At 37.4% G+C, this 21,739-nt stretch overlaps 1 protein-coding gene across 1 annotated transcript in view; it reads right to left on the reverse strand.

The window, feature by feature from the left end:
* Positions 1-12,131: 12,131 nt before the first annotated feature.
* TSPAN8 (tetraspanin 8) overlaps positions 12,132-21,739 on the reverse strand; it is a 31,813-nt gene continuing 22,205 nt past the window's right edge. Inside the window, exons 6-8 of the mRNA XM_042947174.1 lie at positions 19,709-19,843; positions 16,849-16,932; positions 12,132-12,428 (exon numbers count right to left, since the gene is read on the reverse strand). Of these exons, the coding sequence (XP_042803108.1) occupies positions 12,375-12,428; positions 16,849-16,932; positions 19,709-19,843 (273 nt within the window). The 3' untranslated portion in view covers positions 12,132-12,374. The remainder of the gene's footprint in view (positions 12,429-16,848; positions 16,933-19,708; positions 19,844-21,739) is intronic.

Here is a 21,739-nt window from a genome sequence, read left to right on the forward strand (position 1 = left end):
GGTATGGCCTTTCATTTTCCTAGGATAAGTTACGTAAGGAATTTTATTTCTTTAATTATTTTTTAAATGTTTATTTTTTTAATTTTAAGAGATAAGGAATCAGCCATGAATGGGGTAGGAGCAGAGAGAGAGAGGGAGAGAGAGAGAATCTCAAGCAGAATTGGCTGTGTCAGTGCAGAGCCCAACACAGGGCTCGATCTCATGAACTGTGAGATCATGACCTGAGCCAAAATCAAGAGTTGGACGCTTAACCAACTGAGCCACCCAGGCACCCTGTTACTTAAAGAATTGTAATTATGTTATCAACATTTTGTTTCACAACAGATAGTCCAACGTTGCAATTTAATCCAGCAATCTCAGAAAATCTTATATGAATAGCCATTTTTCTTTGGAGGCTTAAAGGCCTCACAATCCCAATACCATTCCTTTTTTTCCTGCTCCCCTGAAGTGAATAATTGAAATTTCTCAGTTCTTTCACCAGACACACACTACTACCATTTAACCGTAAAGATATAGGATAACTACATATGAGAATAATCTGAGTAGTAGGGAAAATAGAATTTCTGCTCAAATATATGCTGTCCAAGATATTTTTAGGCTTTTTATGGCTGGATGCTTCCCAGGAAAGAAAGTTGGTTCTTCCATCAGAAACTTGCTCTTTCTATCTAAGGATTTTTAGATCTTTAGATCTTTGGAAAGTGCTTTCCAAAGTCCAGCATTTTAAACCACTGAGGGGTAATTAATGAGGATAAAAAAGGTATTGGGAGTTTAGCCAGCATCACACAGAGCCAGGCCCACAGCCTGACTTACAACCCATGGCTCCAACTTTCAGACCCATGAGACTGCTTTTCCCAAGTCAACACATACTCACCACATCCTAGTGCTCATTATACACATTTGATTCTCATTTTGTTTCTGAGTACTTATTGGGCTTAGTTTTCTTGACTTGCCTGTTTCTATATTAAGCATTTTTGGGGTTATTAAAAAAAAAAGAAGTCCAATTGCCAGTTATTATGGCTTCCAGTTATGAACGTATTAATGATTTCTTGCTTGCTTATGACATTCCTGACTATTTCCATCTCAAAATTTGCCATGAACCTTAACCTGTTTTCCCAAATCATAATTTCTGCAGAGAACAACATGTTCTATTGGAATCACTTGAAATAGTGTCACAAATTACTCTTGGAGATAGAACAATCCAGGTGCAATGTCATGTTCGCCTTGGTTAGTTATTGCTCTTGGCTTTGCCACAATTGATGCTCAGATTGTATTAAATAGACATGACTTATTTGGGTCTCACCTTGCCAGCAATGCCAAAAGAGCTGTCTCGTCACTCGGCTTGATGCATGCTGTTGAACATCAAGGTGATTCCCAGATTACATCCCTTTTCATTCGCTGTCTGTCATTCCATGCAGCTCAGTTCCTGGCCCATGAGCCCTTCCCTGTCTTTTTGGTTTCACTGCTCAACATGATTGCTGGATAGCAGTCTTGGAAGGAGATTCTGAGAAGATTTATTATTCTGTGGAATATAGCTGGTGTCAAAATCCATTTTAAAAATTCAAATCTTTGAAGATGAAGTCTCTGATGGTCTTAAACTTTCTTTGAAGTGCGAAGAAGCTTCATAATCAAAATCAAAACTTGATAAGTAAATTTGTAAATGCTAACGCTATTTATTCTGATAACAATGATGGTATTATAGCTGCTAACACCTACTGAGTACTAACTGTACCATATGTCCAAAATATTTTGCATGTATTGTCCCATTTAATTTCACAGCAGCCCTGTAAAGAAACCCAGACAAATCTGATTACAGATTCTATAGCTCTTAATCACCACTCATAGATGGAGAAAATCAACAAACCCCTCTCATTAAAAAGGACAGGATATTCTAATCTGCAGATATTTCTGCAGTCAAGTTAATTGGTTGTAATTCATAGGACTTGTCAACTTTCATTTATGGTATGGCCATTTTAATGCCTTTAAAAACGCAAGCACTGCTTCTTATTCTTTCGTTCAATAAACATTGGTTGAACAAGTATCTGTGAGCTACTATGCTATGTGTGGTGAGGACATAAAGTTAAAAAGGCACATTTTTTGCCTGAAATTGTTCATAATCAGATTAAAGAGGCAGACATGGAAACAAAGCCTTGAAATATAGTGTAATAAAGGTTGTGATGGAGGTGTGCACAAAATATAAGGGTGAGACCGATCCATTTGGATTTATGGCAATATGGCAATATACTCTGATATTCAATTATTACGCTCAGTAATTTAGCTACTCTGGAAAAAAACCTAAAACTCTGTTTCTTAAACAAATTAGTTTTTTCTCCAAGAGAAACACTATAGTGTTGTGGTTCAAGAATGGAAGCTGTGGAGCCAGGGTGGCTGGGTTTGAAGCCTGGCTCTATTAATTTTTGGCAACTTACCTAATGTCTCTGTGGCTCAGTTTCCTTATTTGTTAAATAAAGATAATAATTCTAATAATAGAATCATCTTGAGAATTGAATGAGTTAACATATATAAATTCCTTAGAGCAACACCTGATATATAATAGTACTATATATAGTAGCTATTGCTATTGTATTTTTAATAAAAATATTGATATTCAATGGAAGAGCTGTATAAAATAAGGATGAATAGCTTTCTTCAAATGGACCAGGTGATACTAATGACAATGTATACTTATGAGCCTCTAATATATTCTAGGTACCATACTAGGGTCTGGGGAACAAATTCAATTCAAGATCTCAGGAATAGGGTTCCTGGGTGGCTCAGTTGGTTGAGCATCTGACACTTGATTTTGGCTCAGGTCATGATCTCAGGGTTGTAGGATCAAGCCCCGTGTCAGGAATTGCACTGAGCATGGAGCCTGCGTAAGATCTCTCTGTCCCTCTGCCCCTCTCCCCTTATCATCCTCTCTCTCTCTTTCTCTCTCTCTAAATTAAAAAAAAAACAAAAAACTTCTTTTAATTAAAAAAAAAGAGAGCTCAGGAATACTCCAGAAGCATGTAATAAAATGGAGACAACAGAAAACTAGCCATAATACATTAGAATAAGTGATATTTAAATATAATGTGCTATGGAAAACTGCATATGAATGGAAAAATTCATTAGGTCCCCATGGACTCATAAAAACTTTATTCAGGAGGTCACATTTGAGCCAGACTTTGAAGGAATCCAACTACATAAGTAACAAGGCCATTCCGGACATAAGGAGCAGCATGGCAAAGATATAAAGGGATAACAGAAAAACAGAAAGTTGAAGGTTTGTGAGGTGCTTATGGAAGAGTGTCTGGAGATGAGCAGGGAAAAGTGGAATTAGTTCTTAAAAAGAGTTTTGTAGTCAATTCTAAACCTGGGAGAGAGTAATGTAACATGGTAACATCTGCATTTTAGAAATATCATTCTTGTGGCACCATGGGGAATAGGTTTGAAGAGAAAACAAAGGTAGAAAAAGACATCAAAAGATTATTACAATGATACTGAAGAGAAATGCAGATGTCTCATGCCTGGGCTGGGACTAGGGATGAGGAAGAGAGAAGATACAGTAGAGGTGTCAAGATGGAGTGACCAATTAGATATAACAAACAGGAGGTGTTGAAGATGACTCTGAGACATCTGGCTCGGATGACCAAGTATTGGTTAATGCTGATAGCCAAAATCAAAAAGGCAGAAGGAGAAGCAGATTTGTCTAAACCATCTGTATTTGGCAGCTAAAAAATTCAACTCAGGGCTCAGGAGAGCAGTCCTCATGAGGGCTATGGATCTAGAAGTCCTGGGGGTCTGCTGGAAATTTGGAAATAGTTACAATCAGCAAGGAAGAGAAAGGGGAAGGACAAGAAGACTAAGACTAGAAGCCTGAGAAACTCCTAAATGAAAGGGGTGCCAGGAGAAAGACAATAAGTAATAGAATATAGAACAGATACAGAAAGAGCAGCCAATGCACCGAGTATCTGACTGTGGGTTGGAGGGATGATGACAGTGTTGGAAGCAGAAGAATAAACAGGCAGTAGGACTGTGGAAGCTACAAGACAAGATTTCAAGAAAGTTGTGGTGACCTGGAGGCAAAGAGGTCAAGAAGAATAGAAGTCCATACTCTCAATTCATTGAAATGAATATAAAGAAATGTAACCAAACTTATGTTAGTGTCCACTGTGGGGAGGAGTGAAGGACATATAGTGTATAGAGGTAGAAACTCAATCTAAGCACATTTCTGGAAGTTTCAATGCCAAGATATTATGGGGGTATAGGAGGAGCCAGCTTGATTATCGCTCACCAGACCCCAGAATTGCACACAGAGCCCCATGAAAAAGACCTCATTTCAGTTTTCATGGCCACTTCAGGGACAAATCCATACTTGAAGTAGAGGACAAGACTTTATTCCATTAGTTTGGTACCAAAATTGGGCAGGAGACTGGAACATTTACATGCCTACTCTATATATACTATGATGTCCTTCCTTCTGTGAGGGCTTGCTGCCTCCCGAGGTGCTTAGCCAAGTCTTACTTGGGTTCACACATACACAAACACATATACACACACAGTCACACACAGACACGGTCACACTCACACATTTCTCTTCTCATTCTCTCTTGCCCACAGTTTGGATCTGGGAGATATCTGTTCTAAGATGGTGAGCGGTCAACAACGCCACAATCTCACCCACTTGCTTCTCCCAAATATTTGTCTACACTCCAAATACATAAAATGTCCCCAGGTGGGGACTGCTTACAACAACTGACAGGTTACTTAGATGAATGAAACAGGCACACTGTGGCGATGCCAGACTGGAGTTCAAGCAGCCCATCTCAAAGAGCAGGCATTGTAGTGTTCTGGCTAATTCCTCCTTGTGAAATTGCAGATCCAGCTGTGTCAGATCTTCCAGACTTTTATGTTACGTGTCCCAATTATTAACTGCTAGGGGCTATTAAAAATATTTTAAACACTGTGAAGCAATACAAAACACATCTGAAGGCAAATAGGCCCAGAACTCATGAATTTAAGACATCTGCCTTCAAATTTTAAGCTTTTGAATGCAAAAGCTAGAAGCACAGCAGACTATGTCTGCTTTCCATTTTTTCACTTCCTCCCCGAGGGTCTTATGTGCCTGAACAGTGTGGGCATTTAGGGGTGGTGGTGAGGCAGGGAAGAGAGAAAGACAAAGATACAAGAATATAGTCTAATATGTAGAAAATAATATACAACACTACGGACAAAGAAGAATTCAAGCCAACAAGGGGCAGAAAACTAACATTTACTGTACGTTTTTGATATAACCAATAGCATACATATATTATCTCATTTCATTTTCATAATGGTCCTAATAAGTATGAACCATTTTCCCCAATCTACAGGTGAGAAACTGAGATTCAAAGGGATGGTTTGCCTGTGGTTCTACAGTGATGGAGCTGGGATTTAAATCCAGATTTTTGTATTTTTTTGCAATATATGCAAAGTTCATGTTCATACTCAAACTGTTTTCCACGTGGCTGAATGCTCACTAATGACAAATGTGGATGTTGCTAATATAAAAATAAATGTGTTTAGCACCGTTTCTCTGTAGTCCAATGCCCGTTACCATCTTCCTTGGGGAAAGATATATGTCTGGGGAGCTGGCCCCTGTCACCACTCCAATGCCGTTAGTTACTATTTTCCTGGGTCCAAGCTCTTCCTCCAAATCTCTTTCTTCTTTCAGACTAACGAACCATCTAATCGAGAATGTCACTTAAAATGTTTTTTCTTTACATAAGTCCCCAGGGCTATGCTGAATTTTAGCATAATTTTGGTTATTTACAAAGCTAGCAGAAGTAAACCCTAATTTCAGAACGTGTAAAAAAAAAGCCTGTGTATCTACATTGCACGCCCATGGAAGATACGACTTCTGTTTAACATTCCACTGGAAGCTTTAGTCAATGAGATAGAGTGAAAAAAAAAAAGAATAAAAATGTGTAAGTATTGGAAGAAATAAAGCTGTGTGATGAGCCAATGACACAGTGATATATATTGAAAATCCTTAAATAAAATAATCTACGGGTAAATTATTAAAATTAATTAGTAAGTTTAGCATGGTTACTGGATTCAAGATCAACACACAAAAATTGTATTTCTATATAATTTATTTGAATAATGTTTTATAAATTTTCTGTTAAAAGTCTTGCAATTATTTATTAGATCCATTCCTAGGTATTTGACATTTCATGACTCTTTCATAAATGATACCTTTTAAAAAATTTTTGTAATATGTAATTTTTGTCATTGGTATGTAGAAATACAATTTCATGTGTGTTGACCTTAAATCCAACAACTTTGCTAAACTTACATATTATTTCAAGAGAAATTCTAAAACATTATTAGGAGATATTAAGGAGAATCTAAATAAATGGATAGCTATACCAAGGATGAAAGGCTTAATATTGTAGAGCTGTCAATTTTCCCCATTCTAAGCTATAAATTCAAAACAATTTCAATAAAAATTCTAGTAGGACACTGTGTGCGTGTGTCTGTGTGTGTGTGCGTGTGTGTGTAAACTGGCAAGCTGATTTTTAAATTTCTACAGAAAAGCAAGGGCAAAGAATAACCACAAAACTTATGAAGAACAACAAAGTGAGAGAGCTTATTCTATTTTATATCAAGTCTTATAACATTCAACAGTATGGTATCAATCTAAGGACAGAACAAAATGAAGAGTCCAGAAACAGACTCTGAGATGATTTGGAACAATATCTTACTTTGCCAGCTAACTGTGTTTGTCTAGTACTGAGGTAGCTCTAAGGGGAAAGTGTTTGAAAAAGGCTTTCATTATCACCCAAGACAGCCATTCTGCCTGGGGTACAGAAGAAGTTGCACTTTTCAACTGTGCACAGTTCAAATTATGTGACTCTTGGTCAGTTTAGATTACGAACATCAGACAGTGTCTATTATATCGATATGATAAAACTCTAATGCTCTAAGTTGGATCCAGTAAATCCAGTCGTTTAAAAGATGTCCTTACAATACTGTGAGATTAATTAAAAATTGGATCAGCCTACTACTGTGGAAAATGAGAAACACTCACTAATTATGTGTGTTCTTTGTGTGTTTGTTAAGTATGTTCAAGAGGAGTTTTGGGGCAACCTGGGTGGCTCAGTTGGTTAAGCGTCGACTTCAGCTTAGGTCATGGTCTCATGGTTTGTGAGTTTGAGCCTCACATTGGTCTTTCTGCTGTCAGTGCAGAGCCTGCTTTGGATCCTCTGTCCCCTGTCTCTGCCTCTTACCCATTTGTGCATTCTCTCCCTCTCTCTCTCTCTCTCTCTCTCTCTCTCGATCTCTCTCTCTCTCTCAAAAATAAATAAACATTTTAAAAAAGGAGTTTCACTACAGTAGGTGATGGGAAACAAAATATTTTAGTTGGGTTCACTGTACTCCAACAAGATCAGGATATACCAGTAAGGTAGACAAAGAAACAAAGGATGTTGAGTAGACTATTACTTGTGTCTATATCCAGAAGGATTGGAAAAGATCACACAGGATTGTAGAAACAGGGAAGCAGAGAAATGGACAGATTTGAGAAGCATTTGTCAAAATCTTATATAATTGTGTATATCTAAATTAGTGCAACAGTACAGTCTTAAGCATAATGAATATAATTCCTACATTTCTCTTAATTGGAAGAAGCATTTCCATCTACATTATCAATGATCAATTTGATGACATTTACCTTTTATTTTATTATTTTATAGCTGTTAAGTAATTTAATATGTCTTTGAATATTGTGGTTAGATCTGGGAGCCATGAAGGTAAAGTATGAGCTTATTCTGTTTTTTAAAAATTGTTTTTTAGTTTTTTTTAATGTTTATTTTTGAGAGAGAGAGAGAGAGAGCAGAGGGAGAGGGAGACACAGAATCTGAATCAGGCTCCAGGCTCTGAGCTGTCAGCACAGAGCCCGACACGGGCCTCAAACTCACAAACCACAAGATCATGACCTGAGCCAAAGTTGGATGCTTAACCGACTGAGCCACCCAGGTGCCCCAAGTGTGACTAATTCTTAAAATGAATCTTAATATACTTGAAGAGAATGAAAGCTTTCCTCATAATCACCTTCAGTACCAAAGGCCAAAATTAAAATCTTGATGAGCTATCACAAGCAGATAACTATCTTCTTGTAGGTAAAATTTCTTAATTGTAATTGAGGAAACTTCCAGTTAAGTGATTTGCAAAAGTCATAAAGCCAGCAGCCTATCAGAGCCTGGCCTAGGATGACTCCTGACCCACTCCATTTCACTTTCCATGGTAACATACCTTACTGTCCCCTGGAAAGAGGCTATTTTATTATTCAGATGCAACTCTCTAAAGCAGAGTTTCTCAATCAATTACAACAGAGACTGATATGGGCAGTTTGGACTGATAATTCTTAGTTGTAGGGGCACATTCCTGTGCATGATAGGATATTTAGCAGCATCCTTGGCCTCTGCCCACTAGGTGCCAGTAACATTCTCCTTCTACCCCAGTTGTGACAACACAGACCGTCTCTAGACATTGCCAATTAGTCCCCGAAGGACAAATGGCCCCCAGTTAACAGCAGCTAAAGTCCTCTCTATCCTTAAAATCGTTAAATTTTGACCAAAACAGAAAGAATCCAGGAAACTGTATAATTTCTCATGAAAATTTTAAATGTCAATTATACTTTTCACAATCAATAAAAATTCTAGTAGGACTCGTGTGTGTGTGTGTGTGTGTGTGTGTGTGTGTGTGTGCGCGCGCGCGCCCGCGCGCATGCGTAAATTGGCAAGCTGATTCTAAAATTTCATACTACCTTTAATCATAAAGTTCAGGCCCTTGTGCTTGCTCGCTGAATGTCCAGTTGCTATAACAACAGTCTTCTCGGTCTGCTCAGTCCAGTCCTTGCCATTCTCAGCTTTGCTTTGTATGAGACGAAACTACATTTCCCAGGCTCCCTTGTTCTCAGGCTTCTAGATTATTTCAGCCAATGGGAGGTACTGGCAAAAGGTTGGAGTGGGCCAGAGGGAAGAAGGCCGGCCCCTTCTCACTTTCTCTGTTGTGACAACAGTTTTTGAGTCACCTCCATAGCTCCTACTCCTGCTAGCCAGTCCTTCCTCTGTGGCCCCTGCCACGGTTCCATCTTCCACCTGGTGACCCTGGATCCTGGGGACACCATCTCTGTCCCTCCGGTTCTAAGGGTGGTATAACTTCCCACTGTTGCTAATCTCTGGTTTATCTTGCCATCCCATTTCTTCCTTCGCTTGTGTAAACGGTAGGTATGGACCCTCAAATTCATATGTTTGGTCTCTAACCCTCAGTGTGGTTATATTTGGAGTAAAGAAGTAATTAAGATCAAATTAAGTCATAAGGGTGGAGGTCTGATTTGATAGCATTAGTGTCCTTGTGAGAGAAGACAACAGAGAGCTAGTGCTCTCTTGCTCCCTTTCTCTGTATCTGTCTCTCTCCCTCTCTCTCCCTCTCCCCAGCTCTTGAGGACACAGCAAGAAGAAGGCTGTCTGAAACCTAGGAAGAGAGTTCTCACCAAAAACTTCATCTTACTGGCACTCTGATCTTGGACTTCCAGCCTCCAGAACCGTGAGAAAATTAATGTTTGTTGTTTCAGCCACTGAGTCTGTTGTATTTTGTTATATCAGCCCTAGCTGACTAATACAGCGATTCCCTGCATTGTATTTCCACTGTTTGAAATAACTAACAGAATGTTTGCTTTCCTGTTTACCGTGACTGACACGGTTCTTTATATCATTGATACCATAAAATATCCTAGTATGTGCCTGACACTACATAAAATGCACTTCCATATTCATTTCCTTATCTAGTCTCCCAACCATACTGTAACGTAGAGCAAAATGACATGACATAAGGAGCACACGTTTTGAGACACAGAGATGGAATTACAACTCCACCCCTTGCTGGCTGCATGACCTAAGAAAAGTTCATCTCATTCATCTTGTTTTCTTATCTGTAAAATGGACCTAATAATAGTACTAATGGAAGAAGGTTGTTCTCGATTAAAAGAGCTACTCTGTGCAAAGTGCTTAGATTATTTTTAGGTATATATATATATATATATATATATGCTCTGAATAATCTAAATATTCTTTTTTAGCTACAATTTATTGAGCACCTATTATGTGTCAAGCACTGTGATATGTACAGGAGACATAAAGACAAATAAAAACAACGAATACCCTCAAAAAGTTGCACTATACCAACAGAGACAAATACATGAACAATGATTAAAATAAAATGTGGCAAGTATATTAATAGATATATGGGAAAGCCAAATGCAGCATGATCCATTTGGGAGGCAACTGTTTGGAAAGTTTGGAAGACGATTGTCAAGGTTTGGACCCAGTTCTGTCAATTACTAATGCTTTTACTCTAGACAAGTTACCTAACTTCGATAAGCTTCTATTTTCCCACTTGCAAAAATGAGAATAATAGGATCTAGCTCATAAAGGTGTGGTGAGAAGAAACAAGATAATAAAAAATACAGTTTCTCTGGTATAGTTCCCAGATGATGACAAGTGAGCAGAAAAGGATTGTTAATTATCTTTATCAGCAATAGGGGAGCACAGAAACAGGCTGCCTAACCCCCGCTCCACCAAGTTTCCCACTCCTTCCCCACTCTGGTCTATTTGATAATTACTGACTTTCTTTCCCTTCCTCCTCCTCAGAAGAGATTAAGTCTCCCCTACTTTTCTAGTATGAGGATAGATTAGCAGAACCACTTTAGAAAATTTCTTGGATAGGGGCACCTGGGTGGCTCAGCCAGTTAAGTGTCCGACTCTGGGTTTTGGCTCAGGTCATGATCTCATGGTTTGTGAGTTTGAGTCCCACGTCGGGCTCTATGTTGAAAGTGTGGAGCCTGCTTGGGATTTTCTCTCTCCCTCTCTCTCTGCCCCTCCCCAGCTCACTATCTCTATCTCTATCTCAAAAATAAATAAATAAACTTTAAAAATTAAAAAGATAATTTCTTGGGCAGAATCCTTTAAATCTAAATATATGAATACAAAGCAATTCCACTGCCACATATCTATCCAGAAATCAGTACTTGTAAGTGCCAGAAGATCTAAAAGAATGTTTATAGCAGCTTTATTTATACTGGCACCATACTGGAAGCAAACCCAATGCCCATCAGCAGGATGGGTAAATACATTGTGATATATTCATATACAATGGAATATTACATAGCAATGAGTGTAAACTAGAGTTGCGTGCAACAATTAGAGAGGAATCTCACAAACAAAACGTTGAGCAAAAGAAGCCAGAGTACATACTTTACTGTTACATTTATAGAAAGTTCAAGAATGGGCAAAATGAAGCTATAGTCATAGAAATCGGAAGAGTGGTTACCTTTGGGGAAGTACTTGCTGAGAGCACTGGTATACTGGTAAATGTTTAGCAGCCAGCTCTCGAAAGAAAAAAAATCCTGATTTTACAGCATTTTCCAGGTCCCATGGTATAAATACTCCCACCATGGTGGATTTCAAGTTACCAGTGTGGTATCACTGAACACAGATTACGTCTACAGTCTGCCTGGCAAGCTGGTGTGAGCCAGCCTAGCACACCACTGGGGGGTGCATGAAGGGACAATCTGGTGTGCTGAAAATGTTCTGTATCTTGGTCTGGATAGTGCTTACACAGGTAGAGTCTTAAGAGTGGTTCTTTATTACATGTATATTATACCCCAATAAAAAGTAAAATGTAAAAATGTCTGAGAACTAGAAAGACGAAAGCAGTTATATCTACGTCCCAGAGGAAGGTCCAAAGAGGGACCAGAGATTCAAAGACCAAAAGGCAGCACTCGGAGCTTCTTGCCTCACCTTCCCCACCCCGTCCCAATAGATAGGAGGAAAAAGAGAGATACCATTAGTAAACACGAGCACAAATGGAAAAGAGATGTTGACTTTTTTAGCTGGGCCACAATTTTTCAACTTGAGACTCAATTCTGTCTTATCACCAATGGTTGATACGGCACACAAAAGAGAGTGTTGCTTCTGAAAAGCCCACATTCACTGCTTTAACTATGGCCCTGTCTGTCACTTAGCAATGAAGATTATTCCACTGGGTGGCTCCAGAAGAAGGTTTCAAGCACAGTACCACCTGAACACAATGATCAGACGTGAAAATACACCAGCACAAACAGTGTTACTTTTATTTTAAGTAAAAATCACATTCATATCATTTTCCTTGCGTCGCTCAAATCTTAAATATGTTCAGTATGTCTGGAATATATCTGTGATCTAGTTAAATGAGACGTTTTAATAAGACAGCTGCTCCTAACATGTACAGCACTCATATATTTAAAGTTACAAAACCAAAGCAAAATTTTAAAGGGGGTTGATGGGTGATACCTCGACACATCCACAGATTCATTTGTTCCCAATCTGGCAGTACAGGACCATAGAAAATACCAGACCAAGTATCTAGAAAATAAAATAACAAGATTAACATGGAACTTAAAATGATGGCAACATTATAAATAGAAAGAACATTACACATGAAAAGATCCTGACTACTGACAGTTCTAATCTTATTTATCTAAGTTATCTCCCTTCTTGGGAAATTGGAGCCTCCAGTGGGACAAAAGAGCATTGAGAAAGCTTTCTGAGTATTGTTGTGTTTCAATCAGGGTTTTTAGATGGCCGATCTGCTTCTAACTGGCCCAATTTGATGGTGCGGAACTGGCTACCACCAGAGCACCCTACCTTTCTGGAAAACACACACCCTCCTGTGGGGCATCTACCCTGGAGCTCTGGAGAAGTCAGGCCTCTGGGGGCTAAATACACCTACTGCTTCCATGAAAGGGTTATATGATCATCTGGTTTAGATCATCTGCAGAAAATCAAGGAGTCTAGAATTTCTCTTGCCATATTTTTAGGCATCGCCAAGAGGAATGAAGAAAGTAACTTTTTTTTTTTCTTAAAAAGCTTCTAAATCTGTGGGGAATAGCTTAATTCAGGAATTTCCTTTGAAGTGAAAAAGTACAGCTGAAAATCTGGGGCATAATTTCCATCTCATTAAATGGCTCTCCCAAGGAATGAGGGACCCCAAAACTTGCCCTAATTGGCCCTGCAGTTAGTGCTTTGCATGCTGTGGCTTTGATGTAGAAATGATGGAAAGGTCGAAAGTTTCCTCCCCACCAGAAGCAGGAGGATCATGAGGTGCCATTTATGCTTAGTCATCTCCAGTGTTCCTACTGTACTGAGGCATCCTGCTTACTAAATCTTTCCTGGAAACGAATCTCAAATGAGAACTGATGGCCAATACCTTCTTAAAAACAAACCAGTAGATTTTAAGATTTTTTTTTTTTTTTTTGCTTTTGAGAAGATTCTTAAAAACACACCAATTCTCTGCAAAAAAAATATGATTTTCATCCAGAATGTTCTAAAAGTCATTCTTTTAGAATGACCTGGAAAAGCACTGAAATTCAGTCTTTTTGCCTTTGTCCCAAGCTTGAAGTCTGGGAGACAAGTACCAGGACAGAGTAAAGAAAGTGGTCAAAATACTGGGATAACGCAAATCTCTATTGTCATTCACTGTCACATCCTTGAAATGGAAGCCCACCATTCATCGGCAGACAAGACACTTAATGTCACACTTTCTTTCTTTGGAAAAGATAATTTATCATTGCTCATAAAAATGGAAATAATTAAAAGGGATTCGTCATACGGTAATGCATGCTGAGACTCAGGTAGTGTGCATGAATTCCCACATTGTGAAGCAGTCTAAAAAAATGTTACACAGTTCTCCTTTCCCTCTTTTAACTGCTCTGTTCCTGGGACCTCCTGCCAAGCTAACTTGTATCCTACAAAGTGGTGACTATCATTATCAACCGCTTCTTTTTTTTTTTTTTCTAATTAAAATGAGAGTGAAAGCACTGCTTATGTTTTATGCTTGTAATTTGCTGTAGTCAAATAAGGAGAGACATGATAACCTGGTCATTTAATTCTGAACAAGGAGAATTCCGATGCCTATAGATAAAATTTTCTAACAAAATAAAGCATCCTGCATAGATCCCTAGCATCTTATCTGAGGAAAATTCCTCAGGTATGTGGTCTTAACAGAGCCTTGAAAATAACCATCCGCCACAGTCTGCTACAGCCTGTGACTAAACAGATTAACACCAAAAGTCTAAATGCCAGTGGGTAGTTTTTTCATGTGATATTTTTCTATGGAAATAGTTTGAATGTAATTTCTGCAGGAAGATATTTGTTTCTTTTTCCTTCTTAAAAAGAGGTATTACGTGGGGGCCTGTGCAAGTCCCAACCTGTCTGTGGTTTGGGCTTGCTATCTCCCTCATAAAGCAAAGTAAGAGGGTTTGTCTTCTGGGAAGACAAAGTCGTACTCTCCTCTGAAGAAGCCTGCCATATAGTTGGCTTTGGCATCTTCTGGGAATTGGGAGGCAGGGATTGAGGCCTCATGAGTCTGGGTTTTCAGCTCAGGTAGAGAGAGAATACAGTGCTTGTAACCTCCAGGACTCATTGCTGTTAACCCAGTCTGGACTTCATGCTAGTCACACAAGTGGATTCCTTAACAATAAAATAGTAATAATACAGTTTTTAAAAAAAGCTATTAGAGTGATTTTTCTATCTATGTATTTTTGTGTTTTCTTGAATTTGAATTTGGGAAACAGAATGGAGATAGGCCTGTTAGGCAAGTAGTATTAACACCTGTAAGACAGACTAATGTACATTTTTTGGATACAGTTTTATAGACTAGATATTTTCAAAGCTCCTTTTTGAATAAAGAGAGAGGGAATATAAAAATGGATTTTTTTTCTCTTGAAATTCTGGAGGGAGGGCAGATTTTAGATTGAGGGAATGAACAACAAAAATGTCAAGCAGTTCTTTGAACTATTTGCCATATCTACATATAGTCTAAAAATCGCACTTAATTTAACTGACATTAACTCATAAAATGGTTATAATTTATGATATTACTATATAAATTCCATACCTATAAGTTACTCCATGGAAATTTTTTGTTAAGGTCTTTCCCTATACATGTCTTTAGAACAACCAGTAAAATATCAAATATGCAACAAATACATGGAATATACCAATTTCATAAAATGTTATTCCTCTTGTAATGCTATTCCTCTTGTAATCTCATTTTCCATTAGATGTATTCAGATTCTTGGCAATGTCTTTGGCTAAGATATGAGAGACATCAATCTTCCCAGTTGATTATGTCCTTATTTTCTCTGGCTTTGCTTTTGAGAAGATTCTTAAAAGCATCAGTGGGTTGTAGCCAGTCATAGTCAATTGTCTGAATTCGAGTCTAACATGGATTTGACACTTAATAATATTGACACTTACATTGAATACCTCATTTAAAGCCTGATCTTTCAAACATTCATTTGAAGTCTAGTCACCAACATATATTTGTGTGTGTTTTATGCTTATAAATGTATGAGTGCATATGTGTGTGATTCCTTACTCACCTCTACAACCATTAGGGAAAACAGAGAAACAAAGGACATTTTACAAAAGGCAGAATCAAGAAAAATAGACCTAGTATATGGCACCATTTGACTTCCACCATATATCAGACAAAAAGAAAGACAGCCATATCTACCAACAGAGAATGTGTCATATTTAGACCTATTCATTTGGACTACGAGGAAGCAATACTCAACAGCTCAACTTACTGCTTATAGTACCTACCCTTTCCCTAATGGTTGGTGGGAAACTCTACCACTAACCAAAAGACCACTTAGAACACTAAATTGCTTCATTCCCAGCTAAAATTCCTCTCTGTTGGAGGAGTGGCTGAGTGGCTCAGTCAGTTAAGCTTCCAACTTTGGCTCAGGTCATGATCTCACGGCTCCTGGGTTCAAGCCCAGCATCAGGCTCTGTGCTGACAGCTCAGGTCATGATCTCGAGGTGCGTGGGTTCAAGCCCCGTGTCGGGCTCTGTGCTGACAGCTCAGAGTCTGGACTGTGTTTCTGATTCTGTGTCTCCCTCTCTCTCTGACCCTCCCCCACGCATTCTCTCTCTTTCTCTCTCTCTCTTTCAAAAGTAAATAAACATGAAAAAAAAAATCAAAATTCCTCTCTGTTGGTAAAGTGGCACAAGTAAGAGGTAGAAAGTTACCAGAAATCCCAAGGAGGACATTGTACTACGTTCCATGACGGTGAAGCATAAGTCACTCATCTGACCTAACCAGCCCTCAGAGGCAGTAACCAGGAAAACACATCACATATTAGAATTCTTGCCAATGATGATAGGGAATCAAGAGTGAATTGACTCATTTGATATCTAAATTAACCAAAATCTGGAATTATTCAAAAAATGCTTCTCTGAAATGGTTTTATTTCATCTTTTTAGCAAAGAATTTTAGGCCATATAGAAAGCATCCTTGGATTCTTTAAAAAGTCATGCCAAGAAAGTCCATCAAGATAAAAATCCTACACAGGATTTTTTTTCAACATCAATAATCACATTGTTGAGAATAAATATATAAACCTTAAATTTCCTTTAAAACTTCTTCAAGTGAGTCCATAGTCCTTAAGGCAACTGTCGTTAGTTTTTAAAAGTTGTTAGATTTCTCTTGTTAGTCCTTATCCAAGACTAAGAACTGGGTGGAAATTAATTCAATTTTTGTTTCCCCATAGAGAGATCATTCATAAATAATGGTCTCAGCCCTGCTCGATTGGTAAGATTGTAATCCTCTCCCCAGACCAAAGACTGCTAGAAAAAGATGCTAGACCTTGGGCGTTGCTACCCAATGTTTTTCTCAAGAACCTGGTTTACATTTGGCTCACTAAAAATATTTGTTGGAATAATTAATGAATAAACAAGGGAATGAATGAAGAATCAACATTGCAAGATAATACTATACCTCAATTACTGCCAGTCCAAACGCAATTCCAATTACTATGAGAATATGTTTTGCAACTACGTCTTTTATCAAAGAAATGCATGGCTGTTAAAAAACAAAACATAAGAAGTTACCTTGAATCAAAACTTGGACCTCACTTTAAGATATTTGCCCATTGGGTTGACTTTTTACATTACTACTGAGGAACACACTCAACCAAGAGGAATTGGATTATATCACTCTGCCCCTCCACACTCCTTAAAAGATTGTTAACTGTGGTTTGTTCATACATTAGAAAGCACCAAGAAGTAAACTTTTGCTTCAACTGTCTCATTGCTAAATCTAGGGATCTTTAGGCATAAATAATAATTTTATCCTAACTTCCAATTTTTCATTTTAGAGTTATTATCACTTTGACTGTGTACTTTTTAGGCTTGTAATCTGTAGCAAAGAGTTTCCTAGTTGGGAACTTTCATTTTCATTTTTAGAACAAGGTTTTTTAAAAAATCCCTTAATAATATATATCAGGGTTATTTTTACCTTAAAAAGGAAAAAAAAATATTATGTCCACTATTTTGTCCTTACTTTAGATAAAAAAGAGAATTTAGAAAGCTGCTTATCTGCCACATTTATTGAATTTATTCAAGCTAGCATGCAATTTCAAGCTTATAACATTTCAGACCAAACCTAAAAATTCCAACAATTTTAAATTATATGGCTAATTTTCAAAATGGAAAAATACTACATAATGTAATAGTGGTATTATCTATATTGCCAGAAAATATATCACTATCCCTATGATAGTTATATATGCACAAAGGGCTAACAAAACATTGCTCTGGTTAATAAAATAAGAGTTCTCCGTAAAAATGAGTAAAACATTCTTTTCCCTCTCATTCTTGAATGTAATTGGTTTCTCCATTCACATCTGATCCAAAGTGGTAAACATTAGAGTAAATTATTATGTCTTTTAGGGTTAACTATGAGATTAATGATCTTATCTACTGAGTCACATTTATTATATTTGAGGAGCTTTTGCCCTCTTTCCCTTCCAGATAACCAGGTTATCTTGGCAAAAGGGAGAGGACAAAAAAAAAAAAAAAAAAGAAATGTGAATTATGGCCATTCCAGATTTCTTATTTTTCCAGACTTCTTGCAAACTACAGAAGTTTGCAAGTACAGATGGAAGTATTTTATGAATTTATGGCCCTCCTTTTGGGAAACGAGTGCAGCTATCAGCCTATCTTCAGCTGAATTATGTGTGAATTTGAAGGGAATGTCAATTACTTTTTACGATAACGCTAGAGCTTTGCAAAATCTATCCTGAGGAAAAACATCTTTGAGTTGAATCTTAAACAGATAACAACTGCCACTGAATTTACTAAGTTCCTCATTATCCGAAGTAGAAACTGCACTCATTTACACCATATTTATTTCCCCCCTTCCTTGCAGATACTGCAGCACTAAATTAGGAGTATAAAAAGTAAAAATAAAACTGTTTAGTGATACTACTTGGACAATTAAAAAAAACATGGTAGCTCTGTAGTCTGGTAGATAACTTCTCCACATGAATTATTTTAAATATTGGTAATAGCAATTTTCCTTTAGAAAAGAGTCTCCTTATTTTGATTGGATTAGTAAAAAGGGATGTGATAGCAGGAGAGAAATTTCCCCTGAGATGCTTTCTATTTCCTAATATGTAATTAACCTTAGTAGCCATTACTAAGACAATGGCAAAATCAAACTAATCTTCAGGTATTACAGAAATTAATTCATTGGATTATAATAGCTTTAACATATCCCTCTGCCAACTAGATTATGATCTCCCAGAGGGTCCAGAAGTATGTGCGATTTTAGCAAGGGTCTGTCTGAGACATAGTGGGCACTGAAGAATAACAGCGACTACATTAAACATTAATATTAATTATCATTTTTGTATGCATTCCTCCCAGGCAGAAGGAACAATTTATGTAAAGCCCTCTGGTAAGAGACAGATATCATATCCTCTAGGATACCTTGAACCCTGAAGACTGAGTTAGACAGAGTTCCATAATACCTCGTGCCTGCCCCTATCTAAGAATTACCAATAATTCATTTGATTGAAGTTGCCTAATTATCTCTCTCTTTTCACTATTTGAACATCAGTTCCATGAGTGCAGACATTGTGCCTGTCAAGAATGGATTTCCAGTGGCCAATAAAAGGTCTGGAGAATCGGAGGGAGTCAATATTAATTGATGAATTAAGCAATAATAAGAAATATGACATCCATATATTGATGTTTACAAGTGACACAAATGTGACATTTACAACACATAAAAGATAAACCCAACTTTTTCAATATACTTTCAATGTCTGAGGCAACTTCTCAACTGGAGCAAAAATTAGGCAGATTTTTTGATAACATTTAGTATCCAGAGCCCAACCCCGAAAGGCCAGGTCTACGCAATTACTTGAGAAAAGGAACATTTCATAAGAAAAAGAGGTCTTTATTTGATAACTAAAGTGAAAATATAGATTTCCAGGATTTATGTTAAAATAGGAAAAAAAAAGAGAAGAGTAATGATTAAGGTCACCAAAGAAAGGACATGATAAACTTTCATCAGTTAGCTTGTACTTTCATTCTCCTTGCAGTGGGATGTTTCTTTGATCTATTAAAGTTGACTTCAAATGATATCAGACTCAGAAAAAAATGAACTAATTTCACTTTTTTATATCTGCTTTTATCTTTAAATAGGATTTATTTTTTATTTGGGAAATTCCTGGGACTTTTATATCATGATTCCTATTGTAATCGCTGCAATTTAATTTTTCTATAGAGACTTTCATTGTGAAAAAAAATTAATGGAACCACTTACTGTATCAAATTTGATTTGTCCTCACCTGTTTGTAAACATATATGCCATCATACAGTGTACAAGAAGAATCTGATGGACCCGGACATGCACATGACTTGGAATTCTGTTGAAAATTATTTCCCCAGTCAGCAGGTCCATTGACCAAACCACAGCATTTAAACTGTTGGATGAAAAATAGATATAAAAAGCTATTGTTAAAGAAGATAAAAATGTTGTCAATACACTGAATCATATTCTTCTAAAACTATTATTAAGATGTTTCTTATACTAAAATATCATCTAAATCACCTCACCAACTTTTCTGAATGTAGAAGCAAAAATACAGGAATCTTCCGTTTTGACTTTAATATTAATGAACGAAAAATAGGGTTGCAGATGCATAAGTCTCAGGAAGTTGGAGAAAAGATGAAAAACCCACCTAGTTTTAAATGACAAAAGAGAGGGGCAGAATCAAATCTATGTATCCTAGATTTGGGGAAAGAAGCTTCCAAAGAGTCCATGAGAGAGTCAAGGTCTCTTTAAAGAACTTTTGCCCAAAAGAGATGAGAGGTTTTAAAAAAATTATATTTCCATCTTTGATCTTTGATCATTTTTGGAGGAGAGGAGGAAAAGAGTGAGAGGCTTCTCAAAGGACAAAGTGGCTTAGCAGGCTTCCCATAAGTCTGAATTTAACATGGACATCTGCAAAATGGGGGAGGGGTGCAAATGAAGGATGAAACTCTTAGGATAATGTCAAGGAAGTTTAAGGCCCAGAATATACTGAAACACTTAGAGAATTTGTGGTCGTGTTTTGGGAAGAAAAACAAGGAAACCAAAAGCCCAATGACTCAGGGTATATGGCACATCATATTATTAGATGAAAGAGAAAAATAACTGTCCCTCATCTTGTCCTATTTGCTCTTCATGAAGAGCATGTCCTTTTCATGTTCCATTCTTCATGTCCTATTCAACTCTTCATGAAGAAAGGTAGAAAAAAAAATTGCTGAAGAAAACAGAACCAAGAGTACATTGTTTTCTAGGCTCAGATGCATTGTAATGCCAGGATATTGAGAAAACCTTCACTTCCTCACTGGGTGACCCACATTACTTAACCTCTCCGTGCTACAGTTTTTTCATCTGTAAAAATGCAGATAATAGTAGTTGTTCCCAATAGTATGTAAGTTGTAGATTTGTTGTAAAGATAAAAATGGGAAAATTGATGTGAAGATTTGAAGTGCTTAACCCAGTGCCTGACTTGTAGGAAGTACTCAGTATATGTTAGGTATTATTGCTGTTGTTTCTATTTTGCAGTGGTTGTTGTTTCCATGATGCTCTCACATGAACATGATCTGTTCAACACTGGTATCAATAATTTAGATAAACATTTGGAAAGTACCTTTTCAACTCTGTAGTTGATATAAAGCTGAGAGTGATGGTTAACACACTGAAGACTGGAATCAAGTTCCAAAGTTAGTTCAAACAATGGACTCAAACCAACAAGTTCAACAGAGGCAGATATAAAGCCTTGGACTTTGGCTCAAAGACTTAATTGCACAAATATATGACTCATCAGCCATCCATATGACAAAAAGCTAAAGATTTCAGCTGGTCCCAAGGTCAATCCATATTAGCAAAGAGGGCAATCTTGAAATAGCCTCCTTTCTTGTCTTCCTATCATGTCCACGATAGACATGATTAATTGCGTATGCTTTCTGATTAAATAATCTAGAATAATATTAATTTATATAGAGACCTAGATCAAAAAAGAGAAAGTCCCATTGTATGCACTCACAAATCAGTCCATATTTTGAATACAATATACCTCAGGATTCCTCAGGGAAGCCTAGAAACAGAAGACAAGGTAGGAGGTAGAAAGGCTAAACTTGGTATGATATCTGGTCACCAGATCAGTTGTGAGCAAAGTTGAAGAAAAAGTTGGTCAAAACTCGTTGAAAGTGTTATAAAAGCTGAATGAACAAGGCACTGTGCACGGAATAATACAACAACCTCTAGACAAATAGTCATCACCAAGAATCCGAGAGGGGCACATTCCATTAGTATGTTAGCAGAGAGTTCA

Source organism: Panthera leo, chromosome B4, assembly GCF_018350215.1.
Source record: "Panthera leo isolate Ple1 chromosome B4, P.leo_Ple1_pat1.1, whole genome shotgun sequence".
NCBI classification, from domain to species: Eukaryota; Metazoa; Chordata; class Mammalia; order Carnivora; family Felidae; genus Panthera; species Panthera leo.